Source organism: Arvicanthis niloticus, chromosome 8 (genome assembly GCF_011762505.2).
Source record: "Arvicanthis niloticus isolate mArvNil1 chromosome 8, mArvNil1.pat.X, whole genome shotgun sequence".
Lineage (NCBI taxonomy): Eukaryota > Metazoa > Chordata > Mammalia > Rodentia > Muridae > Arvicanthis > Arvicanthis niloticus.
In genome coordinates, this window is record NC_047665.1 from 28,954,428 (window position 1) to 28,979,179 (window position 24,752).

At 44.6% G+C, this 24,752-nt stretch overlaps 1 protein-coding gene across 1 annotated transcript; it reads left to right on the top strand.

Annotated features, from left to right (window-relative positions):
- Positions 1-207: 207 nt before the first annotated feature.
- On the top strand, positions 208-24,396 carry LOC143443418 (tubulin beta chain-like). The gene is made up of 5 exons (XM_076939839.1): positions 208-219; positions 13,992-14,100; positions 14,378-14,560; positions 15,604-15,784; positions 24,282-24,396. Exons 1-5 carry the CDS (start codon positions 208-210, stop codon positions 24,394-24,396), a joined length of 600 nt encoding a protein of 199 aa, XP_076795954.1.
- The last annotated feature ends 356 nt before the right edge of the window (positions 24,397-24,752 follow it).

The window sequence follows — 24,752 nt, forward strand, 5'->3', positions numbered from 1 at the left end:
TCCCCCAGTAACAAATGCATAAATATAATTTTTAAAATGGTAGCTAGATATGGTGACACACGTCTGTAACCCTACATTCAGGAACCACAGGCAGAAAGATTGCAAGTTCCAAGCCAGCTAGGGGTACATAGCAAGACCCTGTCCACTTAAAAGCAAAATAAAACAAGATGTATACAAGAAAAAGGATGGTGCCCAGGGGCTGGCAGGATGATCTACCAGGTAAGGCCCCTCCCACTGTCTTACCACCCGAGTTCAATCCTCAGGGCCTACATGGTGGGAGGAGAGAACTGACTTTGGAAAGTTCCTTTGACCTCACACTCTTGCTTCAGCACATGGGTATGCGGGCACACACACGTGCGCATACACACACACCCACACACACACCCACACCCACACACACACACACATTTATATGTGTAATTACATTTTTTTTTAAAAAAAAGACTGTTACCCTGAACCACCACTCTAGAACAACTGTTAGTCTTGTTTGTGTAATTCTACCTAGGCCTTGGTTAATTACATATTTTACAGACTCATAATTCTGGATCATGACTCAGCTCCCCCAGCATTAGCTATCAATTTGCTATATTCAGTCAACAAACATCCCAAGCCACGGGAACAATGACTTGGCCGCTACAGACTTCAAGTGTCACATCCTTGTTTTGCACTTTTATCATTTATTCACTCACTCACTTACTCATCAAATATGACGCTAGGCACTAGGGGTACAATATAAATAAGGTTCTGTTGGGAGTTGGTCTGGTGCTGCTGTGTATTCAAATACTGGCCCCCAAAATCTGGTTGCCCTGAAGAGCAGATCCTTACATACACCAAGTAATGTTATGTAAACCTTTCTCACCAATTTAAAGCTATTAGACAGACCGAACAGAAATAATCTGGGTAAGACTCAAACAGCAAGTACCAGGGGAGAGCAGCTGGGGAATTAATTAATAGAAAAAATAGATTGTGGGTAATTTGCCCAATAACCGAGATAAAACTGTTTTAAAAATTCATAGGACTCTACCTGGATTACTGGGGGGGGGGGGAGAGGGGCTAGGTGGGTCATATTAACAACTAATAGAGTTATTAAGTAACATTTAAAAACCACTTACAAGGCTCTCTTCCCACCCCTGGATTCCAAAAGTCCAGGTGATCAAGAGTGTCACAGACTTTCCATGCCTTTGCCCATTATGGTATAAACTATGCTTTAAATGCTAATTGTACAGACATGGCCAGAGATGTGTGCTTTGGTTGACTGAGTTACTTCCTTAAAGCTTCAAAAGCAGAACCATGGGTGGGCAAGATGACTCATGGGTAAAGGTACTATCCACTAAGTTTGCAGGCTGAGATCCATCTCTCAGATCCACAGGGTAAGAGACAACTAACATCTAAAAGTTTTCTTCTTACCTCCCCCACACCCCCCCAGCATTCACGTGCACTCGTGTGCACACACACACCACCAAATGCATGTGGAAAAGAATTTAAAGCAGAATCATGGCAAGATCTAGAAGCCTGTGTCCATGTCGTGGTGTAATCTCCACATAGCACATGCTTCTACTTCCGGCCACGGGAAGTTTCATCAGATTAAAAAATGTGCCTTTGAATGAGAAAAACAATTAAGCATTGAAAATGGGAGAACAAGAAAATACAAGATAAGAATAGGCCTTACCAGCTTGCTTTATAGAAAATATCTTTAAGGAGGGTATTTGAAGGTAGAGTTTTTACTCTATTTCACCCTTTCTGCAGTATATATTTATAAGGAAGCCAGAATGATAGTCACTAGCCACACCATGCATTCTAGCTAAAACTCCACACTAATTATAAGGAAATCTGACTTATACTTCAGGCCTAAAACCAATCACTAACCCTTCTTGTATTAAAAACATCAAAAAGGAGACCCACAAATCAAAAGAACAACACAATAACTCATTGTACACATTAATTATTATTATTTGAAAACAGATTACAGATTTTTAGCACCTGACTCCGAGTATCCCAGCTGAAGCTGACTTCTCCTAAGGACAAAGCATCATCTTTCATAGCTATAATGCCAATACCACAGGGACCCAACAGGATCACCTTGTATTTAGCTGCTACCTCTGGCCTGGGTACTGAGTCTTTGTCTCTGACTCTGTCTAGGGGTCTTGGTTCAGGTCCATTTTTCCTCTGATTAAAGAGGGCTTTCTAAATTGGCAGAACATCTCTGCAATTTACCATTTGTGAATTTAAGACCTGTAATTTACACACACACACACACACACACACACACACACACACACACACAACCCAAACATCTAAAAGAACTAGAAAGTGTTGGTATCAGTCTGTTTTAGGTTGTTCTTTTGTTTGTTTGTTTGTTTTTGTGGGGAGGATTGTTGTTTTCTTAGCCTCTCTATGTTACTGTGACTGAATGTTCAGTGAAACCAAAAGCAAGAACACTCAGGGTGCAATGGGGCAGAAACAACAGCCATCAAGTGTGGAGCAAGGGAGTCTTCTGGGGAGAAGGGAAGGCTATTCCATCTTACAGAAAGATATCAGGAGAAACAGCAGGTGTTGAGTAAGACCTAGGGGTGCCTGCTTCTCCAGCTGCCTGCCCAAGCAGTCTTTGAGCTGCCATCTGCTGAAGTAGCTTATCTAGTGCTGGCAATTTACAGGCCTCTTCTTTCTTCTGAACCTTCACACATTCTTAACTACTTGTTAATGGCCCTTTTCATTCTGATTTAGGTGAGATATAAGACCAAGTCCTCCTGGAAGACATGGGAGGTGGAGTAAAAGGTGAAAGATTCACTCTCATTGGGAGTAAAGGTCAAGAAGTTCCCAGGAACCGCCAAGCAATAATAAACTCTAAAAGATCCTTCTTTTCAACTCCAGGGGTGACTGTCATCATGAAAATTTGCTCAAAGCAAACAAACAAAACAAAACAAAACAAAACAAACAACAGCAAACCCCTCTTGTTCTCTGATATTCATTAGAGCTGACTTCTAAATAGGAATCTTCCTAGCAGAGAAAAAGGAGAAAACATATCAGCCTAGAAATTCCATTTACGAAACTTGGAGCTTCCCCCATTCAAGGATTGGAAAGAGTCGGGAGAGCTTAACGGTCACATTCTTTGTTTTACTGTTTTATTGTTGTGAAGAGATGCCATGACCAAGGTGATATATATATATGGCTTGCTTATAGTTTCAGAGGGTAAGTCCATGACCATCATAGCAGGAAATATGGTGGCAGGTAGGCATAGTCCCCGAGTAGTACCTGAGAGCTACCCCCTGATCTGTAGGTGAGTGTAGGAGGGAGGGAGGGAGGGAGGGAGGGAAGGATGGAAGGAGAGATGGAGAGAGGAGAGAGAAAGAAAGAGAGAGAGAGAGAGAGAGAGAGAGAGAGAGAGAGAGAGAGAGCGAGCCTGGAATGGGCTTTTGAAACCTTGACGCTCCCTTTATGTGACATACCTCCTCCAACAAGGCTACACCTCTTAATCTTTCCCAAAAAGTTCCAGTAACTGGGGATGAAGTATTGAAACATGTGAGCCTAAGGGAGGCCTTCTTATACAAACCACCACATCCTTCTATCCTTTCTCAGTCTGGCTTGGTTCACACTGACCTTAGTGAGTCAATAATCTTCAAATCACACATCACACCCACCCCAAATGTTACTGACTAGGGGTCTTGGGTGGAGTTTGTTTTCTCCATTGATTAAAGAATTGAAACACAGGAAAGAAGTCACAGCAAGTTTTATTAAAAGTGAAAGTGTGTACATGTATACCACCCCCCCCACACACACACACAGAGAGAGAGAGAGAGAGAGAGAGAGAGAGAGAGAAACTCCTTACAAGTGGGGAAAGTCAAAAACTGAAATTTGCACCCCACCCCCCACCAGGAGAGCTCAGGGCTTTTAAATGTTTATGGTGGTGTAGAGCAGGTCTCTGTCTCCTCATCTTTAACTGGTCAATTTAAACAAAGAAAGTAAGCTGACTGGCTTACAGCATCCAGGGTCAGGGCCTGGCTAGGATGTAGCAGGGCAGGTCAGCGAGAGGGAGTCTGTCAGAAGAAGGAGGAAGCCTGCTAACTCTTTGTCTTGGGTGACGAAGGAGCCAGAATAATGCCATCTTGTTTATGTATGGTCTCTTTTCCCATCTGCCTGCCTGCCAGAGTGTTCTCTGACTCCTATATTCTTGTATGCACCGCCCTTTCCGGAGCACAAAGCCTGACTGCATACCCTGTCAAGTCTGGAGACTTTGCCAGTCACTTTCACCCACCAGCTCCAGATCCTGGCAGGGTTTGGCTTTCTGTACCTCAGATCCGAGCCCACTGTTCCCCATCTTAATGGGCCAGGACCACAGTGAGGCTCCTGCCTTTTGACCGTGATCTGTGACTGCTCTGCAGCTGGTGGTTGATATCTGAAATGGTAGATGAAGATGTAACGCTGGTCCCCAGATGTGTCCTTATGAATATTACCAGGGGTGAAGGGTTTTTAGCAATGTGCAGAAGTTTGAATTTCATTCACATAGATATCAGAAGGTCAAGTGCGTCTCTGGTCCTCAGTAGTGAGTTAGGGAAATGCTTTGGATAAATGAAGGCAGAAAGATGAAAGTGATCATGGCATGGACAGCTGCTACCTCTTCATCCAGCTCACCTGGAGGGCAAATTCCTTAAGTTCCAGAGACCATCTTCCAGATCGACTAGGGAAATGCACAGGAAGCAAAGACCTGGTACAAGGCCAAACCGGATATGTGACAAAGAGACATGTTAGCCCTCTCCCCATCCTGGTCTGGGAACTAAAGAGGATACTCCAGAGCCTTTTCCCATGGGAAGGTTGGGGGGTGGGGGGGGCGGGGACGGGGGGGGGGGCGTCTTTCTTTTCTCATGGGTTTCAAAGGGTTCTACCTCATGCGAATAAAGAGAACTCATTCTTGCTTCCATACAGAATAAGCGAGAGAAAACAGGGTGTGAATAAAAATAGAAATGAGCTCAGCGCTCTCACAAGCGCGGTTCTCAATGGATCTGGACCTTCAGTGAGTGGAAAGAGCGCATTTGCAATGGAATCCCACGGACAGGCTTCTGGGCTTTCTGTTTTCGCCACATTAACACCCCAACAAAGGGCTGTGGCATCGGAGCTAAGACAGGAAATGAGGGGGTGAGCAGACATTGGCTACATTCCCCCTTTCCTCTGAGTTCAGACAGACAGTCCTGAAGGCTGGGTGCTGGTTGCCTAGGAAACAGCTTGACTGTGAAACTAGAAAAAGCTCTGTCTGCATCAGGAGAGGCAATTACTGGTTTTTGTTTTGTTTTGTTTTTATTTTTTTCTTCCTTTCTTTCTGGTATTGTGTGATGCTGGGGGTGGGGAGGAACTTCTTTTAACGGTGGCTCTGAGCCATTTTTTCACACATAAGGAGACAAGTCATATTCTCTATTTCCCACCCCCTCTCCATCTCCCACCCCTCCCCCCTCGTGTGTGTGCGTGTGTGTGTGCGTGTGTGTGTGTGTGTGTGTGTGTGTGTGTGTGTGTAGCATCATAGCTGGTACTGAACCTAGCAGACACTTGGCGTGGCTTTTTTCCCACCCACCCAGCTTGCTGCACTTAACGGGCACCAACTGAATAATGAGGATGTGATAAGAAAGTAGGTTTGGTAGTGAGAACTTAACTCCATTTCTGTAATTTTCATGGTAGTAAAAACTTAAGTTTCATGATGCAGTGTTAGAATATCAATCTTTTGTAAATTGAAACATCATTAGGATGCAAAAGCTTTTAATTCACCAACTCTGAAAAATATAGCTATTGTTTTTGAAAGATATAAAAAACTTAAGAAAAATATAGAAAGTTTTTATGACCCTTAGACTTGAGCAAAAGAATGCAGGTTCACTAGTTCCAAGAAAACGGAACTGAATGTAGGATTTTAGGCCTTCACTGCATTGGGATACATTCTATATTCCAGGAGGGGTACATTATCCCTGAGTCAGAGGACATTTGCTGGATTAACATTCAAGAGAGGAAGGGAAGGATTAACATTTCTCAGACCTCAGGGAAGAGAACCCACCTGTGGGTGGGAAAAGGCCCAAAGCAGGAAGACACATTCCTGACCACAAAGAAAGATGCAAGTCATCTGGGTGGTCCCAGGAACTGGCTGACCCACAAGATAAATGGTTGGGCAAGGTTACATCCTTACAAAAGATAAGTATATAAGATGTTTTCTGCACAACCCTGACTAAACTTGGGTTGGGACCTTTTAAGATTTTCTACTGTTTTTATGTTATGTTTCCTTGATTACCCCCTCACCCCCACTTGGTTTGTGGTTCTGCCCTATATAAGCCCTCCACTCCCAGCCCATGAGGTCAATTCCTCTGCCCCTGCATGGGTTACAAATTGACCATCAGTCGACTGATTCCCGAAATATACCTCTTGCTGTTGCATCAAGAATGGTGTCTTGTGAGTTATTGGGTGGCCGCGAATTCCTGAGGCTTCAGGGGGGGCCTCCCTTCATGGGGGGTCTTACATTTTCTGTTTGAATAAGTATAGCTGTGTAGTAAGGGTGTGCGCTGAAGTTTCTCATTAGATTTCCCCCTCTACTTGTGTTCAGACCCAGGTGAAATGCATGTGGAGTCAACAAATAGTAGGAGCTACCTGTCTGTGGAACCGAAATGAGCCTTGTAATACCACTGTGCTGACTGGAGAATCCACACTGCAGGTACAGATAGTGCCAGACTACCTCTGCCACTCCCAAGTTTAGTTCCCAGCTAAGGAGCCATGTCTTACCAGGAGGAGTTCTTAGTCAACATGCACTACAAAAGACTTTTAAGCCGGGCTGTGGTGGCACACGCCTTTAATCCCAGCACTTGGGAGGTGGAGGCAGGCAGATTTCTGAGTTCGAGGCCAGCCTGGTCTACAGAGTGAGTTCCAGGACAGCCAGGGCTACACAGAGAAACCCTGTCTCCAAAAAAGAAAAAAAAAAAAAAAGACTTTTAAAACGACAAGTCTGTCATTTAACTAGCAAAGCAGATGTTGTGTAGACTGCCAGACTTCCCCTTCCAGTCTATGGGGCTTTCATTTCCCCAGCTGTGGGTAACTGGGGCTATCTGGATATTCCTGAAGAGTTGTCTTCAGAGAAAGAGAAAATGAGTGGCCTTCTTTATGGTCTCCCCAAATCAATCGATGGCCAAGAATGATTGGAGGGAAGGGACTCTAAAGAGCAGAGGCCTCGATGGGGGCATCGATGAGGAGTTGCCCAGGAGAGCTGACACCATAACAGGGGATGCACGATTCAGCTCTTGGCTTCCTCAGTCCTGTTTCTTCTAGTTTGCACCATGTTTTGTGTGTAAATCTTTGTCTTTCTTCCCAAGGAGCTGGCTTGAGAAAGTTAACTTCAAAGGAGCTACACTCTGCACTTAGGTCGTAAGATGTGTTAGATGCCCCCATGACCGCTGCCTGCCCCCTTTCATGGAGAATTGCATCTGAAAACCTGTTTCCATTTTTTTCCAGCTTACCTCTGCAGAGTTCCTATCCATCTGGTGTTGAACCTTTCAGACTATTCTTACTGCTTCTCTCTGGCTTCCCAGCCTCTTTTTTCTTACTCCAGTTTCTACAAGAGTTGTCTTTTCTTGCAGTTTCTCCATTGAGTTTGGTTGATGCTAATACATTTTGTGGTTCCTAAGAACCTTTAAAAAATTCTTTAGATTTTAGTTTTACCCTTTTCTTTTTTGGCAGAGTCTTCCTCTGTAGCGTAGGCTGTCTGAGAATTCATTATGTAGAATTCATGTACTCAGATTTACCTTGAATATACAGTAATCCTTCTGCCTCAGCTCTCTTAGAGCTGAGATTACAAGCCTGAGCCACTACACCTAGCCAATTTTGTACTCTGATTTCATGGACTCACTGTTTGGTCTAAAGATACTCATGAGATTTTTAACTATTTTTCTTCTCCCTGTATTATATCTGTATATCCCCTTTCTCTGTGTTTGCTTGGGCTTCTTGGTATAGTCAGTAAGGTTTGGTTGCCTTTCCATTTTTTGAGATCCATTTTTATTTTTGGTTACATATATGTGTGTGTTTGTGTGTCAGTATGTACATATGAGTTTAGGACCCCAGGGATCCAGAGGTTTCAGATACCCTGAATGTACAGTTACAGGCAGTTATGAGCTGGATTCTGGGAACTAGACTCCAAGAGCAGTCAGTGCTTTTAACCTATGAACCATCTCTCCAGTCCTATGCGTGCGCACTAAAAAAATCTTTTAAAAATTTTATTTTTTTATATGTATGCTTTTTGATTGCCTGTATGTGTACCACGTGAGTGTCTGGTACTCACAGAGGCCAGAAGAGGACATCAGATCCTCTCAAAGTAGAGTTCTAGTTGAAACATGTAGCTGCCAAGAATTGAGCTCTGGTCCTCTCAAAGAACATTAAATGTTAACGGCTGCATCATTTTTTCCAGCTCTTAGAAAAGCTTTTAAAATTCTATTATGTATTTATGGAGAGAGTTGCCTGTGCCGTAGCCACATGTTGAGGTCAGAGGACAACATCTCTTCTCCTATCATGTGGGATCCCAGGGATTGAATTCAGGTGGTCAGGTTTGGTGGTAAATGTACCTGGACTTGGTGAGCCATCTTACTGACACGTGCCCATTCATATTTATAAGAGATACACTAAAAAGATCTCTGAGCCTGTTGTGTCACAGTCAAACACTTTGTGTGTACTTGATGTGACTCCTGGTGCCCAGATGTTCTGTCAAACAATGCTTCACAATGGCTCTAGGTCCCCTAATTTTGATAATCATGCTAACTCCTACCAATTATTTAAATACCTGTCTTCTTTCCTTATTGAAGTGATTCTTTTACTTCTGATTTGAGTTTTTCCCGGGCACTAGACAATTCAAAAAGTCCACAAAATGATGTTCCATTTAAAAAGCAAAGCATAGGAAAAGGTTACAACTCTCTCCACCAAAGCCTTCAAGAGGGCACAGCATAGGAAGTTCTGGGTTCGGAAGCACCTGAAAAGGCTAAGCTATAGTAGCCTGTGGATGGATTGCTAGTGTCTAGGACCACTGCCCAGGTCACCCCGTAAGTTCGCCAGGATTTCCACTCTTCCCATGCTCTGCTTTGGGAAATGTTAGACAACATTACCAAAACCACCAACATTACCAGAGAAGTAATGAACTCCTATGGTTAGTTCTTAGCAATTGTCAGGACATGATCCTGACTTCCTGAAGGATACATGTGACTGTAGTCCCAGAGATGACTGCTGTGTGTTCCCACAGACCTTCTTTTCATGGACCTGTGCATCAAGTATTCAGACTACAAACAGGGGAGTTCATTGAATTGCCACCTATATCTTAAATTCTTCCTTAAGAGACCTTCATTCCTCGATAGCCTCAAGTCTGGATTGTATGATCTCACCGAGCTTTAGTATTTATTTTTCTAGTTTTGACATAAAAACAAACAAAAAAAAAACCATAGCTCCAATCTTGAAGGGAATAAGAGCTTATTCTGGAGCCATTTTGAGTGACCATGGCCCAGATTTAGGGTTTCCTGAATTCCATGTTCCAATGTAGAAGTAATTTCATGAAGTTATAGTTTTACAGAATAAGGAAAAGTCATGAATCAAGGCAAGTTTGAAATACATTGGTGGAATCCCTTCCTGGCCTTTTGGCTAAGATCAAGTGAAATACATTGATGGGCACACCAGAAAGATAGACGCATCAACGTGGAGGTTGGGGAGCTCTGTAGGCCTAAGCTGCCGTCTGATGACATTCTTAACTCTTGGATTGTTGGAAACTTAATGTTAAGTTAATAGATTCTAAGAGGCTTTTATTTATTATCAGGAGGTGTTAGCTCAGATACAGAGCTGGGCAAAGAACGACTGTTCCAGAAGGCTAAAACTGGTCCAAATAAGGTAATTAGCCTCTGAACCTACAAACATCCAATTTCTCCACAGTACTGAAGTTCCAATTGGTCCACCAGTCTCTGCAGACACAGCTGCTTTTCAGGAATTTTCATTCACTCTAGCCTATTCTATGTTTATATATGCTGCCTTTCTTTTCCTGTGATAAAATACCATGAACTAAGGCAAGGGCTTGTTTGAACTTACAGTTACAGGGTGATAAGAGTTTTTCACTATCAGTGCAGGGAGCGTGGCAGCAGGTAGACAGGATGGCTTGAGCAGAGAGCTGAGAGTTTAAATCTTGAACAGAAAAAAACAAAGGAGGGAGAGAACTGGAATTGGCAGAAGTCTTTCAGAGCAGCGGTTCCCAACCTGTGGGTCATGACTTCTTTGGGGGTTGAATGACCCTTTAGAAGGGGTTGCCGAAATTTATTTTTATCGAGTAATTTTATCAAGTACAGCAACAAAAATAATTGTATGGTTGGGGGGGTCATTACAACATGAAGAATGGTATTAACATTTTTTTTTCCCATGAGACTCAGGCGGAGACGTGTGGGACTGAGCGGGACTGAACGGACTGAGGCAGAGAGAGAGAGAGAGAGAGAGAGAGAGAGAGCGAGCAGAGGGCCCGTACCCTCTGCAGACAGCTGCCTTAGCCGCTGCTCCACCACCAAAGAATGGCATTAAAGGGTCACAGCACTAGAAAGGTTGATAGACATTGCTTTAGACTCCCAATGCCCTCCTCCTGTGACATACGTTATCAAGGTCACACTTACTTAAGCCCACCTACATAATGTCACCAACTTACCATCAAGTGTTCAAATACATAAGCCACTGGGGACATTCTATTCAAACTACCACATTTCATAACCTGGGCCTCAGAGATGTTCATGGCCATATCGTAATGCAAAATGCATTTTGTCCAATTTCAAAGTCCTGATAATGTTTTGTAGTTTCAACACTGTTTAAAAGTCCAAAGTCTCTTTTGAAATACAGCTACTTGTAACCTTTTGTAAAATAAAAAAAAAAAAAAGCAAAGCACATACTGTAGGCATAACTTTTTTACAACCTATTTTTAATAAGGGTTCAACCTCTCCTGTAGCCTATCACCCCGCAGAGGCACTGGAAGAGAGAAGTGATTAGGATATGGGGGAAGTAGATCTGTTCAGCAATAATAGTTCCTTGAGAGTGAGCTCAATCTTCTTGGGCAGCCGTTCAGTCCTGTAGCAAACACTAAATACAATTCAGCAGCTGCAGAGCAGTCCTCTAGGCAGGCAGACACCAGGCACAAACCAGCAGCTACAGTCCAGACCTTTCAGCAAGCAGACAGCAAGAAACTGTAGTTCAATCCTGATGAAACCTCCATGCTCGACAACCAGCCTGAGGCAAGGCTGCTGAAGCAGCAAGCTGCCACAGGAACCTCATGAGCAGTTCTTTGGCAAGTTTCTCTCATGGGCAACATTACAACAATGCTATGTAAGGTGAACCAATGCATGTGTGTCTTTAGCGAAGAATAGTGAGGCAGAGCAAACCAAAACAAAGCTCAGTGCTTGTTCCCACTGTCTGTGGGGGTCATATTCATACTCCTTCATCAAGAGCCCTTTCACATGCCTGCTATACGTGTGTCTGCTTCAGGAAAACAGTCTTTCATGTGTTTGCTTTAGCAAGACATCCTTTCACCTGTGTGCTCCAGCAAAACATTATTTGGCATAGCCTTTCTGCTTGTAATATGCATCTTTCTCTTGCTCTGGTCCCATTCTTTGTATACAGCTCTCCTTGGCAGATATTTTGTGACTCAAGCATCAACAACAGCTTGCGGTCCCTAACCTAGCCCAGGCTACATGTCCACAGCTTCACAAAATGGCCTCCTAGAGTCTCCTGACCTCACAGGGTCTTTACACAGGGACTCTCCTGCCACATGTTGCCAGGCCCCCGTGGCTCTCTAAAACCACAGAGGAAGATTCCACAAACCCTTTAGTGTTTCATCCTTCATGATTCTAAAGCTAAAGCCATGTGAATGACACTGCCAAGTTCTGTTGCCTGCTTGGGATGGACCTCTTGAATGACATTGGAAGCAGGATTTTAACCTACTTACTTGATAGGATGAGAAAATACTTTAGATTCCATTTTCACAAATTGGGAGCTTACCTGACTGGCAAGACTTAACTCAGCTACTTTACCTACTTTTCTGTTGCTATGATAAAGCACCATGACCAAGGCAACTTACAGAAGAAAGAGTTTCTTTGGGTTTGGGTTCCAGAGGAATAAGACTCCATCACCATCATTTGTTGGAAGTTATGGCCACCATAGACAGGCATGGCAAATTGAGCAGAAAGCTGAGAGTTCACAGCTTAAAGCCACAAGCACGAAGCAGATAGAACTGGAAATGGTCAAACCTCAACTTGACAATGAATTTCATTCAATTGCTTGTCTCATTTAATAATAGGCTGGGGGAGGGGCTGAAACAGTGAAGAGAAGCTACTGCTTGCAGTTACCTGCTTCCTACCAATGGCATTAGATCCACCAGGCTTCTAGCCTTTGAATTTGACTGTGGTTCCAGGTACTCAGGAGCATTCTGTCTACCTGAACAGCTCCAACACAGAATCTGCTGACTAGAAAGAACTTGATTCCCTGTGTAGGTGGCCTGATTTTGCTACATGTTTATCCCCACCAGTTTGCCACCCAGCTCCCCAATACCCACACTTTCTGCTAATCATTTCCAGTGAAGACCCCCAAACTCGGGAGACCCTTACTCAAGTCTTGGGAAATGACGGCCACCCAAAAATCACAAGACACCGTACCTGGATGCAATCAGCAGAGGTTTATTGGGGAGAGTTGGCTAGCCAATGGTCAAACTGCTCGTCCATGCAGGAACAGGATTTGACAAAAGACCAGCAAGCTAAGGGTCTTTTTATAGCATGGGGTGGGGAAAGGGAAGAATTTTCACGTAGTTACACATGATTGGTTGCTTTACAAATTTTGAACATCAGCAGGCTGTAACACTGGGAAGACCTTAAAGGGGGGGGAGGGGTTACCAAGAACAAGCTAGGAAAGTTAGTTAGTTCTTTGAACTACCCAGATGACTTGCATCTTTCTCTGTGGTCAGGAATGTATCTTCCTGCTTTGGGCCTTCTTCCCTGAGGCTTGAGCAATGTTACTCTTCCTGGAATGTATCCTGGGGCAGTGAAGGCCTGAATGTAAGAACATTCAGTTCCGCTTTCTGGTTCCTGCATTCTTTTGCTCAGGCCTAGGGGTAAAGAAAAAGCCTGTATATATTTTATAAAATGGTCTTTATAATTTTTCACTCTACACCAGTAAACAAACTCCACATCTGTTTGATTCTGAATGCTTACAGATTACTGAGCCTAGACAACTTCTTGATCGCAATTGACTTTAAATGTATGTCTGGATCTGTGTTTTGGTGGTAGCATCATGACAACGAGGACCTTCAATAAATTCTGTTCACATGGGCCCTGTCTAAGTGTGATGATATAATATAATATGGTAATCTTATTTCTGCTTATGAGACAGCAAGTGGCACCAGGTAGCATTATAACTCCAAGCACCGTGGGAGTTTGTATCAGGCATAGTATGGATGTGGGTGGGCATAATATAAAAATGTCTCCCCCCACTCTTCTCCTGTTTGAGGTTCACAATGGAGGCTGCATCCTAATAATAGCCAGCTTCCTCCTCGGTTGCACTGTTCCTTCTGAGGCTCCTTCTCTCCAAATTCACCAATTCTTCCATGAGTGGGACCAGAGGCCAGAATGTATGGCAGATATAAACCTGTGTAGCTCAGTGAGGTATTGGGTCTGTGTTAGGAGCCTTTAATTCCCAAGTTATAAAAATTTACCCTAGCCTGGAGTGATAGAAAGCAGCTGCCTCTGCACTTCTGGGGGGATCTGCTGTGCCCACTTCCTTCTCCAGGCTCCTCCCAGCTCTGCATCTGTGGTCATAATATGGCCGATGCACTGCGCATTCCCAAGACCCTCTGCAGCAGCAGCTGCGGCTGCTGCTGCCCAAATACATGGAGGGCAGCCGCTCACTAGGCTCTTGCCTGCTGTCTGACCGAGACCTTTCTGGGTGACAGAGAGCTCCTAAGCATGATGTGATTGTCTTCATTTCAGTTTTGGGAGGTGATAAGCGATGAGCATGGCATCGACCCCACTGGCAGTTACCATGGCGACAATGACTTGCAGCTGGAGAGAATTAATGTGTACTACAATGAAGCTGCTGGTAAGGGTTTGGATGTCAGTCTTGCTTTCCATACTGTGGCAGAGGAAGCTGCCTACCAGCATGCAGACAAGGAAATGCTTTTTTGCATACTCATTTAAAATGCCAGCTGCAACAACAACTACAAAAAGCACTTCATAATTCCTGAAGACTTCTGCATGCTTTGTGTCTCCATTTTTTTTCATCCTTTGTCTCAATGCTGGGGTTTCTGCACTGAATTCTTTTGCTACATCCATCTCCTTTCCCAAGCCCAGTTCTAAGTCAGCTCTTGTCCCCACAGGCAACAAATATGTACCTTGGACCTGTGTGTGCATACCACAGTGTGTGAAGCTCAGAGGAGAAACAGTGGGAGTCAGTTCTTTCCTACCATGTGGGTTCCTAGTGGACCTGGAGCCTGGCACCATGGACTCAGTGAGGTCGGGACCATTTGGCCAGATCTTCAGGCCAGACAACTTTGTGTTCGGTATGTTGTCATGCTCCATGAGAGCTGGCCAGATGACTCACTCCCTTCCTAGCAGCCGTGAGCTTTACAGTTCTGTGTGCAGCATCCAGCTGAGCCTGTGTCCCACAGACCACAAGTCCTGGCCTAACCTATGCAGCTGACAAGATCATGTCTGTGGTCACTCTTGACAGCTCAGAGGAGAGTGTGGGCCTGTAGAGGCTATGCAAGGCCTCTGTGAGGAGCAGCCTCCTGGGGGGGGGGGAGGGGTGGAAAGGATGAAAGCCTTCAAAGAGGGCATCACAGGCTGCAGGGGATTTCAAAGGACCGCTGATGTCAGGTAACCACTTCAGTGACCAAGGTGTAACCCAAATGCTTAGAGTTGTCTTCCTTGCCCCTTTTAATTATACCTAATTAAGAGTATTTATAGAATGCTCTCTGTGATTATTTCCATAAGCAGTTCCTTTCTCTCAAGTTGATTCTTTGTTTGAGACAGTCTCATATACCCCAGGATGGACCCTCTTGCCCCCAAGTACCAGCCTCATGGGGCATCTGCCACCACATTCAGCTCCTCGGCTTGATTTTAGGCCTTTTTTCCTCTCCCCCAGAGTCTTGCAAAGGTGATTTTAATTTTTACACTAATATCTAAAACCAGCACAGTTGAAGACAGTAATGAAGTGCCATACCATACCAGACATATGCACACATTGTGTGATGCTTAAAACTGGCTAGGCATTTTCATCTCAAACATTTCCTTGAGGTAAAATATCAGCATCCTCTTGGCTTCCTGATGCGTACAGACATTGTTGTTTCTATGGCAACAGCACAGCAGGGCTTTTACTCCCCTCAGCTGTAGCTTAGCAACTGCAATCAACATTTCCCCAACACTGTGGATCTCAGCCTTTTTGAGGGTCATTAAGCTATGGAAATTTTACCTTTGGAAATAAAAGTATACCTTAAAGATTATCCAAGGCATCCCAAGAATAGTCCCACCTTGCCCTTCATAATCTGAATGACACAAGATGGGATTCCTATGTGTGTCTCTTGTATTCTCTTTCTTCTGACAGGCTGGAGCAGCACAGGAAATACCTTGGCAAAAGGCACAGAGGGCACTGACCGTGGAATCAGCTTAGGCATCATACAGTCTCCTACAGTGTCAGCCATCAACATCAAACCCTATAATGCCACTCTTTCTGGGTACCAGCTGGCAGAGAACACAGGTGAAACGTATTGCATCAACAAGGCCCTGTATGACAGCTGTCTGCTTCTGCACACTGAAGCTGACCACACCCATATATGATGACCTCACCTACCTGGTGTCAGTCACCATTAAGTGGGGTGACCACCTGCCTGCACTCCTCAGACCAGCAGAATGCAGACCTCAGCAAATGGCTATGGATATGGTGCCTTTCCCGTACCTTTGGCCAGCAGTGCAGTCAGCCATTCTTCGTCTGGAAAAGCTGGTGCTCCCCAGCAGAGGTCATGCTTTCCCTGTGATGCTGATTCTAACAGTAAAATAAGTGGGTGAGGGGGTTTAGACACCAGTACAGCTTTTGCTGAGGCGATGGCATAATGAAGCCATCTTGTAACTGATGTGGTCATAGCTGTCCAGTGACAGCCCTTCCAATAGGGGCCATCAGAGGAGTGATAACAGCTTTGGGATGTTCCAAGTCTAGGGCCTCCCTGGCGTAGAAGGGATTCAAAGCCCTGTTCATGAAGGTTCTGGAAGGGGCTGAAATATTTAGGCCAGGAGCACCAGGGTCTGGAAGTACACATGGAGAAAGGTATGATCTACATGGTGTTACACCTGTCCACAGATCAAAAAGGACTTCCTAACTAGTGTTTTTATAGCAATACAGTTAGTCCTGCCAGCTGGTTCTCTTGGTCCTCATCATTCTAGAACAAAGTGACAACCTTAACAAGTGCAATGGCCAGAAAGCTCATTTATCCAGCTATAAATTTCTTAGGAAGAATTCCCATGCAGTGACAGGTTAGAACCAAAAAAAAAAAAAAAAAAAAAAAAAAAAAAATCCAACCTGGCTCGTCGACTTCCCATGTTCTCATGTGGGTCTCAGGTGATACTCTCTGGTCCTTCTTTCACATTCCCTGGGTTGAGCCCTTTGCTGTCCAAAGCCATCATCTGCTATATAGTACAGGCTTTCAGCTTTCTTATCTTCCTTGGTTCCATCTCTATGACCCTTCTTGGGCATCCTAGGCTCTAGACCATTCTCAAAATCTCCTGTCAAGTCTCCCATTCCACATCATGGATGAAGTCAAGCTGAACACCCCTCTATAACCATAGGTCCCTTGCCTGTAGATTGACCCAACCTCAAGTAGAAACTATTTGGATGAAAAGTTGTATCTGTAGGGAGCATGCACAGACATTTTTCTTGTTACTCTCAGTAAGCACTACAGTATAAATAGCTATTTACATGACATTTACACTGCTTAGGTGCACTGACTCATCTAGAGACGATTTAAAGTACACAAAGGGGTGTGAAAGGTTCCATGCACATAGGACCTATGTTTCTATGCTTTATAGAAAGGATACATATCTACTGGTCTATGTAACACTTTCCCGTGGGTACTGAAGGAAAACTGTCATAGTTCTCTATTCCCGAATAATAAGTCACTGCAAAATGAGTGGCTGAAAGTGACCATAGTTGATTTACAGTCTCAAGGGAGCAGAAACTCAGCAGTAAGGATGAGTCCTTCCCTGAGGAACACACAAAGTGAGCCTGCCTGGTCTATACTGTTCATCTCAAGGTGAGGCTCATTTTACACACGTCTTCTGAGGGCCTTCTCCTCTCTGTGACTATTGACCAAAGGCTGCTCTCTATATCTGGAAGCTGCCTGGCCATTCCCCATGACACAGTAGCTCTACCTTTAAAGCCAACAAGAGAACATCCTGTGCCTGATGGTCCAAGCCGAGCTGCTCTTCTGTCACCATCTATAAACAGTCTTGTTTTAGGAGCCATTAGAGATAGCCAGGAATCCGTAAGGTCAACTGATGTGAAACCTAACTGCCTATAAAACCCATCTCAGTAGTACCTAGATTAGCATTTGGACAGCTGGAGAGGGGTCATCTTAGAATCTGCCTAATGCACATGGGCTGAGGTAGATTAGAAACAGCATGATCTTCGGACCCAAATAAACCAGATAAAGCTTATCACAGGGTAAATAATTTAGCTCATTCGTTAGTAAGTACTATGCTTGTTTTGCTAAATGGCAAGACTGACCTGGCTAATAAACTTTAGAGCATTCACATAGGTTCATTATGTGTGTATATGTAAATAAGCCAGAAAGTATCAGTAGCAACATTTGGGGCTATAAAACACTATTATTTCTTGGTATCTAAGGGGCCGTCCCAAGATCCCTGTGGATGCCAATAATATGGTCAAAGATTTGCATATAATCTATACACTTCCTCCTGTTTACTGTGTACTGTCTCTAGATTACTGATAAACCCTGATACAATGTCAAAGCCATGCAAATGGTTGTTTAGCATGACAAAAAACTGTTCACACATGCTCAGTACTGACACATCTTTCTTTTAATTTTAGATATATTTCATCCATGATTGGCTGATTTTATGAGTGTGTCCTATGTAGACATAGGAGCTAAATATAGAAAAAAAACCTGTAAACTTCATCTTATATCTGACATATGAAGATAGTGCCTAGGACTGCTATGTACACATGGCAATGGGGCATCTATAGCAACAGATGCAAAGGATCACCCCTCCCACCTAATCGAGCATTTCTGTGATTTATCTGTAATTAAAAGGGACCATAAGAACCGGGAATGATTTGGGGTTTCTCTGAAGATCCCAGCTTCACAGTCAGGAAGGCCTCTGGACAGATTTTTGTTTTAAACTTCTGAAGTGCTCTTGGCCTAATAAACACTGTTGAAAAATTTATTTCAACATTCCTTTTTTAGCTAAAGGGGATCCCTTGGTGTTTTGACTTTCCCTGGATGTTCCTTAGCTTCAGCTTCCTGTGCAGACTACTCTCACAAAAGCAGCATAGACCACGGTAGGAACAGGGTGTGAGAGGCTGTTTCTGAATCAGAGGCTGGAGTACAGCAGTGTGGCTGGGAAAGGCCCACATGGAAGAGCACACAGGGCAGCCATTTCTGAGCCAGGCTCTCTCTCTCATGCTGGTAAATGTTTGCTGCAAAACTCCCCCTTGTATGATTTCAGCAACAGCAAAATTAGGCTCCGTTCAAATAACTGGCTTCCTTCCCTGCAGAAGAGAAGAAAATATTGATGTCAACCTCCCCAACTTGTTATTTGCCTTGAAAGCGAAAATGAACATATCTTGGGCCCTGGAATACTCTGGAAGAACTGAATAGTGTTCTTTCTACACTAGCTTGGCCCTGTGGAGGGTGGCCTCACCCAAATTCCTTGGCAAAAAGATTTTGGTGAGATGTAAAAGCCAGTGTTCTGTGATTAGGTAACGAGGGAAACAAAGTTGCAAGGCAGTGGGAACAAGGGCTCCTGGGTTCTGGGTACCTCACAGAGCTGATCACTCTACTACACTGTGTGGTGCAAGGGGTTCCCTGGGGACCTACAGACCAAGGGACTCGTATAGAAAGGAACGTTCAAAAAACGCCTCAGCTTGCTGCTTATGAGTGCCACTGTTTTGTCGCAACTACAGGCCACTGGTTCTTCTCATGGATCAAGAGTATAAATGGTGTTTTAGTTCGGGTTTTACTACTGTGAAGAGACACCATGACCAAGGCAAGTCTTATAAAAGACAACATTTAATTGGGGCTGGCTTAGTTCATAGGTTCAGTCTATTATCATCAAGGCAGGAACATGGCAGCATCCAGGCAGGCATGGTGCAGGAGGAGCTGAGAGTTCTACATCTTCATCTGAAGGCTGCTAGCAGAATACTGACTTTCAGACAGCTAGGATGAGGGTCTTACAGCTCACACCCACAGTGACACACCTACTTCAACAAGGCCACATCTTCTAATAGTGTCACTCCCTGGACGGAGCATATTCAAACCATCACAGATGGTAAGAGGAGGATGTGCACACAAAAGCATGGGGAGCCGAGGAAAGGGTTCAGTTAACTAGACCAGTGGTTCCCAACCTGCCTAATACTGCAACCCTTTAATACAGGTCCTCAGGTTATGGTAACTCCCCAACCATATGATTTGTTTTGTTGTTCCTTTATAACTATAATTTTGCTACTGTTATGAATCATAAAATAAATATTGGATATGCAGGATATCTGATATTCAATCCTATGAAAGGGTCATTCAACCCCTTAAGGGGTCATGACTTGTAGGTTGAGAACTAATGAACTAGAAAATCCTATGGAAAGTATCAATCAGCTTTCTGTCACTATGACAAAACACCCTGAATGAAAAATGGTGTTATAAGGAGGAAGGATCAACTTGGCTCACAGTTTCAGTGGCTTGCTTCATGACTGGTTGATTCACTGCTTTGTGGGCCTGTGCTAGATGTATACACTAGGATGGAAGCTGATGGTAAAGGAAGGTGCTGTGTGAATGGAGGCTATGAATGGAAAGAGAAAGAAAAGGTGGGTCGGGAGTCCCAGTATCCCCCTCTAGGGCACTCTCTCAGTTACTATGGGACTGACATGAGTCGATTGTGATTTATAAAGGAGCACATGAGACAGAGTGAGTGCACATTCAACCTTTGGCAGCCAGGAGCCCAAATAAACCCTCCCCATCTTGTTTTATCAGATATTTTGACACTGTGGCAAGAATAATAAGAAATACAAGCTCCCTGAGTAGGAGAGGGAGAGAAGAGGGCAGAGAGAGGGAAAAGGCGGTGTAGGATATGACCATGCCAGCTGTAGCAGCTCAGATTTATGGAACTAACATTGTTATGTGGCAGGTAGTATTGTAAGTGTTGTCACACATTAGTCTGTTTAGTCTTTGTAACAGCCCCAGGGAGGTACAATTGTCCCTCAGTGTTCATGGCAATAGCTCAGATCCTTAGATGCTTCAAGTTTCTTATACAAACCCGTATAGCACCTGCATAGCCTATGCACAGCCTCCTATGGACTGCACATTATTTCTAGACTACCAACAATGCCTGACATTATGCATGCCATGCTGTATTTACTGTGCATGTCATATTGTACTGTTCGGACAATGACAACAGTCAGAAGCATTTATTGCAAATATTTTTAACTCCTTTAATATGGTTAGGTGAATGAACATAAGCAGAGGGTAATATTATTCCCACTTCACAGAAGAGGAAGTGGGTAAGAAGAGGTTAGGTGTTTGAGTGGCCTGTGCTCTTAACCAGTCAGGGAATGGGGTGGGGGGTTTATTCTTCCCCTCACACAAAAATCTTGGCTATATGAAATGATCCATTCAGAGGATGTGGTACGGTCCAGGTGATGGAGAGAATGACAGCAGCAGGAGAAGGGATTATATATGTCTGAAACTTTGTGTTTAAGTCAAGGAATAAGAAGAGGGTATTTGATAGCTAGGCAGTGGTGGTGCATGCCTTTAATCCCAGCACTTGGGAGGCAAAGGCAGGTGGATTTCTGAGTTTGAGGCCAGCCTGGTCTCCCAAGTGAGTTCCAGGACAGCCAAGGCTATACAGAGAAACCCTGTCTCAAAAAACAAAAAAAACAAACAAAAAAAAAAAAAAAACAAAAACAACAAAAAAAACAAAAACAAAAACAAAAACAAAAACAAAAAAAAAACAACAAAAAAACCCAAAAAAACCAAAAAAGAGAAGAGGATATTTGTTTGTCTTTTTAAAAGATTTATTTATTTATTTATTTTTATGTAGATCAGTATGCTCTTGCTGTCTTCAGACATGATGCCAGAAGAGGGCATCAGATCCCATTACAGATGGTTGGGAGCCATCATGTGGTTGCCGGGACTTGAACTCAGGACCTCTGGAAGAGTAGTCAGTGCTCTTAAGTGCTGAGCCACCACTCCAGCCCCCTAGTATTTGTCTTGATTACAAAGGCAAAAATGTTAAAATTATGTGCAAAAAGGAAACTTGTCTGAACAAGTAGAGGAAAAGGGGGATATTACCACCAAATACCCACAGCGAGGCACACATCTAGAGAGGGCGGGATACATCAGACCTCTGAATACTTTTCTAGATTTGAAAATAAGAGTATTTTGTGTGTGTATGAGCACACGTGCCCAAGTGCACTCACACACAAAGGAGAACATTTTGTGAAGTCATTTCTCTTTGTCCACCTTTCTGGGGGATCCAGGGATTTAACTCAGTGGCCAGGTTTGTAGGCAGACATCTTTACTTCCTGAGCCTTCATGCCAGCTCTAAATGTTTAAATTTTATAACTAAGAAATATGTATATAACACACATGTATTTATGGGGTTAGAGTGTGACATGAGTTCAAGAGGCCAGGAGGTGCCTCTCATCTCCCATGGCGATTGGACACTTGTGAAAAGGGACTGACACATCCTTGGAGGTGCTTGAAAACTATCACTACGCACTTTACTCTGTTGTCATCAGATGCACAATGAATACATTTGGTGAGATTAACACTGAAACTAATGTTTTCAAAATTTTAGGACCCTTATAAGTGGACTGACAAATCTGTCTCAGGGATGTCTGTCACCTATAGAAGGAATATCTGTCGTGGTTGCAACTAACAAGTGATGTGCCCACAGAACGTGGTTCACCAAAGCTTTCTCACGCGGACCCTTCCTGGTGGAGCCTGGTGAAGGCAACGTGAGAAACTGGGCAGAGTGAGAGACCTGAGTGCATGCTCAGCCGTCCATCCTCTAGTCTAAATTTTGTCATCACTACTCTGCAAAGCCTTCAGGGCACTGATTGCTGTAGGTAACAGCAGTTCTAAAGCAGGAAATGGTCTACGGTTGGAGGACATTTTTGTCCTTTGCCATCCATCACCTGTCCAATGGCTGGCAGAACTGCTCCCTTTAGACAAGAAAGACAGATAAGAGGAGGGAGGGGCTAATTTTTTCCCCTAAGAAACAATTCAGAGACATGTTCTAGAGCAGGGGTAGGGGCTGTTACTTGGCTCATCTTCTCCTGTCATGCACCTGAGCTCCACAAAGCAACCTTGCTTTGTATGGTAGGATGGAGTTTGGATATTCATACTGGAGAGAAAGGAAAGCAGACTCAGCCCTCAGATGAGTCACTTTGGGCAGGGCAGGCATTGTTTGAAATCTGTGTTTCCCTGGCTGGACGCCCGATGGCGGAAGCAGGCCGACTCGGGACAAGGCCCATTACATATGGTCTTCAGGAGCCAGTGTCTGTCCTGAGCAACACAATCACTGTTCACTTACTTCAGGGCTATTCAGTGTCCAGAGCACATGGGATGCTGCTTGTCCTTCAGCATAGCATTTCTATCTGGTGAGGTAGGCTCAAAGGTGAGCTGGGTGGCTCAAAGGCTGGGTTGCTGGAGTATCCATCTAGGAAACGGTAGGAAAACGGAAAACGGAAAACGGAAAACGGCACTACTTTGTGCCTGCTAGGGAACCTCACATCCCCAGGGTCTCTTCCTCTCTCTCTATTGGCCTTAAACTTCCATTATAATGAAGCAACAAATGCTAGTAGGCTCAGGAAACCTTTGTGAAATGCCATAATCAGTGACATTCTTCAAAGCTGGGCCATCTCTGCGGAGGTTCTGGAAGGTTCCAGCTAATCACCTAGAGCCAAGATGTGGCTCTGGAGGCACAGTGGGGAGAAGATGGAGACCAAGCCTTGTCCCTGGGAAGAGGACATCTGGACACACTTCAGTGGGGACCCAACAGCTTGGGGATGGGTGGGAGAAAGAAGAGCATTTAGGACTGTCCATCCCCATCTGAGGAGGTACCAGCACAGCCTGCCTGCTAAGATGGAGGAGCCTGGAGGTCTGGTTCCCTGAAGTGGAGCCCATGATGATGTAACTTCACCCAGGTTTGTGGCTCCCACCTCAGCAAGTGACCCGATATTAATATGGCAAACAAGATGCACGTTTACAACAGCATCACCTTGGACTTTATGGAGGCATTTTCGCTCCATAAACTCTACCTGCTTTCATATACACCTTCTCATTTCCTGTTCACAAAGCCAGCTCCAAGGCACCTATAATTATTTAATGTTTGAAGAAACTGGCTCCCGAGAGGAAAAGGCGGAAGCTCCGGCTTACCTCTCCACTGTGCCAGACCAGCGAAAAAGAAGTCCTAGTGCCAAGCCTAGGGTTTCTGCTAATAGAAAAGCTGCAGGTTCTGTGGCTTCCTTGCTTTGTAGCTGGTCAGCTTTTAAACCTTGCTTTTCTGAGGGGAGGAATCAGGGTAGTGATGATGCCTACTGTATAGGACAGTACTAGCCGAGAGGATGAGATGTGAACCCTGAATGTGGGCTGCAACAGTTCCTCCCCCCCCCCCCCCCGTTATCACATTTTTAAAAGTGAAAAGAATGAGTCATTAACACTATGTTCAAAACATGATCATTGTGACCTTTTGTCAGTGGGATTCTTTGGCTAACTTACCCAGCCCATGAAAACTATTGTACCTTCCATCGCAACATCTCAACTCAGCACTGTATTAGCTACCTCCGCTTCCCTCCCTCGCTCTCCTCGCTCCAACACGTGCCTGTGCCTGAGAGCAGACATTTTGACTTTTAAGAGGCTTTTAGGACCCAAGAATCCAGAGCAGACAAACGACATGCTTCCTCTAACCATACCCAGCAATCTACCAGTAGAGCACCATCCTTATCATCCTTGAAGCAGTCCAGACCCTCTCTGACCCTCCCCTCCGCCTCCCAAGCTGTACCACGCCTGGTTTTCAACTCGCCCTCAATTACCACCCAGACTTGAAAGAGAACCGGGCTGCAGTTCAAGCCCAGGATGCAGGTACCCATTTTCAGAAGGACATCGAGTAGAGATACATTTTCAGTTCTGGGCTCCATGTGCAAGAGAGAAGCCACACCTGTCCTGCTACTGGGAAGGCAGGAGCCCAGTCTCTAGCCCCGGAGTGGTGGGAAGTGAGCAGGGTGGAAGAGGAACCAGAGTGTAACCTAAAGGTCTCGACAATAGACAAACAACTTAGGTGGACGCTGAGGGGAAGCCAGCAGGACCGGCCGAGGGGCGTAGTAACCCTGGGAGGCTGGATACAGGCGGGTGCCCCGCACCTCGCACCGCGCCCCGGCTCCCTCTCGCGGTGCCGCAGTCCCCTCCGCGCCGCCCCTCGGCTCTGCCCCCATGACGTCAGCAGGGCCGGGCGGTCCCGGAGTATAAA

Excerpts from the sequence above, each read along its gene's own strand:
- LOC143443418 (XM_076939839.1), top strand. Across the intron at positions 14,101-14,377 it reads GTACTACAATGAAGCTGCTG|GCAACAAATATGTACCTTGG; the intron begins GTAAGGGTTTGG and ends TTGTCCCCACAG. Across the intron at positions 15,785-24,281 it reads TATTGCATCAACAAGGCCCT|CTGTACCACGCCTGGTTTTC; the intron begins GTATGACAGCTG and ends CCGCCTCCCAAG.